Genomic DNA, 5,180 nt, shown 5'->3' on the forward strand with positions numbered 1-5,180 from the left:
TGCCTTGAGTTCCTGCCTGGATAAACATATCCTGAAAGGGTAAGATGAAATAAACTCTTGCCTCCTCAAGCTGTATTTGGTTAAAGTGTTTTATCAGAGCAAGTGAATGAAACTGGAATAATAAATGACTTCCAATAACGAAACTTCAGTGGCATTCCTCACGTTGTGGGTATAAGAATTCAGACTGGTTACCTCAACTTCCTTGCATGGATTAAAACTACAAGACAATTATCTATGCTTTTTTTTTCTCTCTTTATTTCTAGTCATTCTGTATGTGATACTCTTAATGGCAACAGAATTACAGAATAATAGAGTCCTAAAGAGATTGGGGAATTTATATCAACCTCTGTATTAGTTTTCCAGTGAGTATGACAGAATTTTTTTATACACCACAAATTGGCAGAGCTGTGATGACTAGCTGCTCAAACACTGATTTACATTAGTTTTACAGTGAGTGTGTTGATTTCTTCTGAGTCACAACTTGGCTGAATTACAGTGGTTAGCTATTTGTTCAAATACTACAGTAAAGGCTGCTATGCAGATGTTTGTAGATGAAGTAGCATTTATAGTCATTTTGAATGGGACAGATTACTTGCCATCATATGTAATGACCTCATCCAATCAGTTGAAGGCCTTAAGAGCAAACTCTGAAGTTTTCCAAGGAGGAGGCAATTCTACTTTAGGACAATTGTCTTTTATAAACTGTTTCCTAAACTTTTTAGGACACTTTCTCACAATACATTTGAATAAAGAGTATTTTTGAAGTACATCTTACAGAACAATACCTCCCAGGCTGCACCCTGGAAAGAATACTTTCAAAGTCTAGAACAGCCTCCACATAGACAAGGAAGAGTGAGGGTGCAGATCCTGCTACTTCAGCAAGTATCTACACTCACTCCTGAAAGTGTCACCACAAATCTCTCAGTCGTCATGACTGTGTAATGGAACAAACAGGGCTATCAGGCACCAGTGTGGCTAACTCTCCAGTGTGATGCCGAGTTGGTGCCTCAACGTGCTACCTCTAAAACACTGGCATTAGTCAGAAGAGTGGTGCTTATAGATCCCTTTGCCAACACGCTGAACGATGTGAGATGATTCTCATTCTGGCTAAAAGCATATGAGGATGTGTTGTGCTACTGTTCTCTGAGCAGAAGTTTCAGCACATCTCATCCTCGTTCCTAAAGATAGACCAACCATGTCTTCAAGACACGATGGACTGTTTCCATGGGGAGAATAAGAAAATTCGATCAAAAGAGTTAGACATCCTCTCTCCTCCCTCTATCTTCCCCCCAAAGTAATTTCGAATAGATGGAGAATTTTCTTTGGTCACAGCATTCTTGCACAAAATAAAAAGGCTCTGGGGCTTTTAAAATGTTAAATGGGTTTACTGAACTGAAATGATTATTCTCATGTTTCTCGGTGCTGTCTCTCCAACCTTGATTCTAATTTCTTCAGCCTAATAGTATTTCCTCTGGGAATAGAATTTGCACGCCCCTCCACAGGAAAACAAGCTCTTTTTTTTGCCCGTCCTTAGTCTCTAAGTGGCAAAGGCCCAGCACATGGTCACTCTGACTCATACAGTTCTGTTCAGGCCAAGGCTGGTCTTGCCACATTTGTAAGGCTAGATTCTTTCTCACTGGGGAGCAGGTGGACCTAGACATCTCTCTGGAGCCACATGAGCGATTTCTCTCTGGAGAGACACCTCTCTCTAGTCTGCCAAGGAATGAAGATCCAAACAATCACATAGATCACTTCAAATGGTGCCAAATACTTTACACCAAATGCTATTGGCAGTAATTACAGCATGTCGTTGGGAGACGTGGTTTTCTTCCAGCCCCAGACTTTCATCTTATCCTGAGTGCCATGAAACCAAGAAAGGAACTGCATCACTCGCTCCCCAGAAATAGAGGGTCTTCACAACATGTGGCAGTGCCTCTTGACCCGTGAAATGCCTGGGACCAGGGATTAAGAACCACATCTTAGAGTATACTGTTCTTCCTGCTCACCACGTGTATCAATCAGCTGCTTAAACATGTTGCCTTAAAACATTAGGCAAAGTGATAAATAAAGACCACCATTTTGTACAAATAAGTCGAAGGACCCTCTGCTGAGAAAGGGCACACTCTGTTGTAGCTTAGGAAAAGGAACACTCTTTGGGAAGAATGAAAAGTCTTGAGAGCCAAAGATGAATTTGCTCTCCAGGAGGTAGCAACATCCCAAAGTCTACCAGGATGTTTAGATTCGACCGCAAGACTGCCTTTCATACAAACTGGACCAGGGAACTCTCATCAAGGGACAGAGAAAGACTAGGGACAAAGCAGCTCCGAAAACGAAGTTTGTTTGTTTGTTTTTTTAAAGGATGAAGGACTAATTAGAAGAAGCGGTGGGAAGCTGCAAAATGGCAAAGAAAAGCAGAGCCACCTAGGAGGGGTGAGACGGGAGGAGGGAGTCGTCTGGAGGGAGGGGAAAGAGCAGAGAGCAGAGCACGGACGTCAGGAACAAAAGCCCTGGCAGTGGAGTCTGGCAAGGCAAAGAGGGAGCATGGGGTGTTTTTGAATAATTATTAAAATGAGCATGTGTCTGCGCCATCCTGTGGGTGTGGCGCAGAACGGAGTGTAAACTCTAGCGGGGCCGAAGCAAACATTGGCTTAGCGGCAGCAGCTGCCAGCCTGTGCCTAGGAGTGTGGCGACTAGCGCGGCGGCAAGCAGACCGGCACCATGGCCTCGTCTCAGGGGAAAAACGAGCTGAAATTCGCCGACTGGATGGCAACTCTGCCCGAGAGCATCCACAGCATCCCCCTCACCAATTTAGCCATCCCAGGTAGGTGCCCACTGCCCCTGCCCCGCCCTGCTTCATTTTACATCCAGTGCTAACTTCCCCTGTGTCTGCGGGAAGGATGCTCATCCAGGGGGTGGGTCCTTGGGTTTTCCCAATCTTGGAAGACCCTGGCACGGCGTGTCAAGGTGACTGCTTCCCCTGGGCTTCAGAAGCAGACTGTGTCCGAAGGGCTGGGGCCGAGGAGAAGGTGGTTCCAGGATCGCTCCCTGAGACCCCTTTCTGCGGCTTTCCTTGAAGATACTGGCAGGGGCTGGGGACTAGGCAGGTCAGGTTCTTTAGTCTGTGTCTCCGTGGTGCGCTATGGCAGGGAGCTGGCTATCTTAAGAGTTCGGCTCCAGAACATCACTGAGACCATCGCTGGCGTGGACTTGGGAGAATTTGATAGCTTTACTGTTAGAATCTACTGGAATCATTAATATTCGTCCCCAGTCTCCTTTAAAGAGACAAAGCGCTTTCTGAAGAGTGATGAAAGTTCAGGGATCTGTGGCAGCAGCAGGATCACTGTCCTTGACAAGGAGCTGAATGGGGCAAGAAGCTGAAAGCAAGCCTTTCCCCCTTGGCTTGGACTGGGAGGGAGTCAGTCTGGTCAAAGAGCTGCTTAAGGTAGAGCTCCTGGGTAGGTCAAGAAAGCAGACCCTTACGCATTTGCTGCTCCTGGCAGAAGCCAGGTAATGAGACCCGTGTGAGGAGCGGTTTAGACATGGGAATGAGGAACAGATGGCCCCGGGAAAAGGGAAAAGGTGACCTAGCAGGCAGTCTGGAGGAAAACAAGCTTAGACCAGCAAAGTATACATATGTGGCATCAAGAGGCTGCTGTATGGTGTGCATGAGGTTTCCGGGTCAGAGCACACAGTTTCTGGGCAGTTTGAGAGTGCAACAGCTGGGGAAATTCTTACATTTCTCTAGCAATTTGACTGAAGGTGTGCACACCCATTCTTACCAGACTAGCCTGGAGGGCAAATTACTCGGAGATAACCCCTGCCTGGAGTAGAGCTAAGTTTTTTTAAGTTCAACCTTCCGGTCTACTTCCTCTGATCGGCCCTATCTATGCCTGCCCCTGCCCATCAACCCCTTCACCCCACCCCAGGGGAGAAAACATGATGGAGTTTAGAGGAAGAGAGTGGAAGTGAGACTTAAGAAGACAAGGAAGAAATAACAGTTTTTTTGGGGGAAAAAAAAAAACAAAACAAAAACAAAAAACCCAGGGTCCAATCAACAAGCGTTGGAACTAAACAGTAACAACTCAATTGTAGTGGGTGTTTAGTGGCAAGGACGGGCACAGGTTGTTGAGATCTCCGTCCTCAGAAAAAGGTTGTCTCTGCTTTTGCCCTTCCTCAACAGATGACTTTCTGGGACCCAGCTATCTCTCTGCCAGAGCACAACCCGGTTTTATACCCATGAGTCTGGCGATTGCTCTTTTGAAGGAGTAGAAAGCACAGAACTTTGCGAGTGAAACTCCACTCTCCCACAGGCAGCCCCTTCCTCCTTTCCCTTGTATTTGATTTCTTATTGTTTTCATATGGTTCACCAGCTTCCTGAACTGAGCTGGTAGGAAGTGCAAGGACTGGGGTGCTAGTTCTCTGCGAAGGCAATCCCGAGAGATTTCAGGGGGTCACATGCCTGAGGTAGCATCCCAGCTCTGAGGGATGGCATGATGCCACCTTTAAAGCTTACCATAATGTCTGTACCACTTCACTTTCTCAAAGCCAACTTATGGATGCTAGCTCACATCCTTTCCCAAAACTCTGGAAAGCAGGCAGTGTTAGAATTCCCATTTCTACTTCACAGACTAAAACCAATCAGCATGCCCCTCAGAACAAAAACGAAGTGAAGGCCCAGAAACTCAGTGCAAGCAAATGGCCTACCATCAGTTTAGTGATCTGATCCTTAAAAGAGATTTTTGTGGAATATTTCCTAGGCATTCAGGGGCTTTGAGATTTATGTGAGTGTAACTCAGAAGCAACAAGTTCTCACTGAGGTATGCAGTGAAATATCTGTAGAAACAGGGTAATTTTCCTTTACACTTTAAAGGGACTAAGTGAAACACTGAGGTCAGAGGCTTCGGTTTTCTGATGGCCTTCTGGTAGCGACATGAAGATGATGTACTTGGATGATATGGACTTTCCTTGCATTTCCAAGCCCATTTAGTGTAAGATTCAAAGTGAATGCCCTATAAAGCCTTGTAGTCTTACCCCAATACTTCCAAGAAACACACACACACACACACACACAGACACACACAATCAAAAGTCACAGAGACACATACACACTAACATGTAGATACACACAGACACACACAAGCACACAAAGGCAGACACATAGGCATACACACAGACACACA

At 45.8% G+C, this 5,180-nt stretch overlaps 1 protein-coding gene across 1 annotated transcript in view; it reads left to right on the forward strand.

Moving 5' to 3' along the window:
• The first annotated feature begins 2,498 nt into the window (after positions 1 to 2,498).
• The window catches only part of Plcxd3 (phosphatidylinositol specific phospholipase C X domain containing 3), a 166,693-nt gene continuing 164,011 nt past the window's right edge, over positions 2,499 to 5,180 (forward strand). The window contains exon 1 of the mRNA XM_021208617.2: positions 2,499 to 2,821. Within this exon, the coding sequence (XP_021064276.1) occupies positions 2,719 to 2,821 (103 nt within the window). The 5' untranslated portion in view covers positions 2,499 to 2,718. The remainder of the gene's footprint in view (positions 2,822 to 5,180) is intronic.

Source organism: Mus pahari, chromosome 11, assembly GCF_900095145.1.
Source record: "Mus pahari chromosome 11, PAHARI_EIJ_v1.1, whole genome shotgun sequence".
NCBI classification, from domain to species: Eukaryota; Metazoa; Chordata; class Mammalia; order Rodentia; family Muridae; genus Mus; species Mus pahari.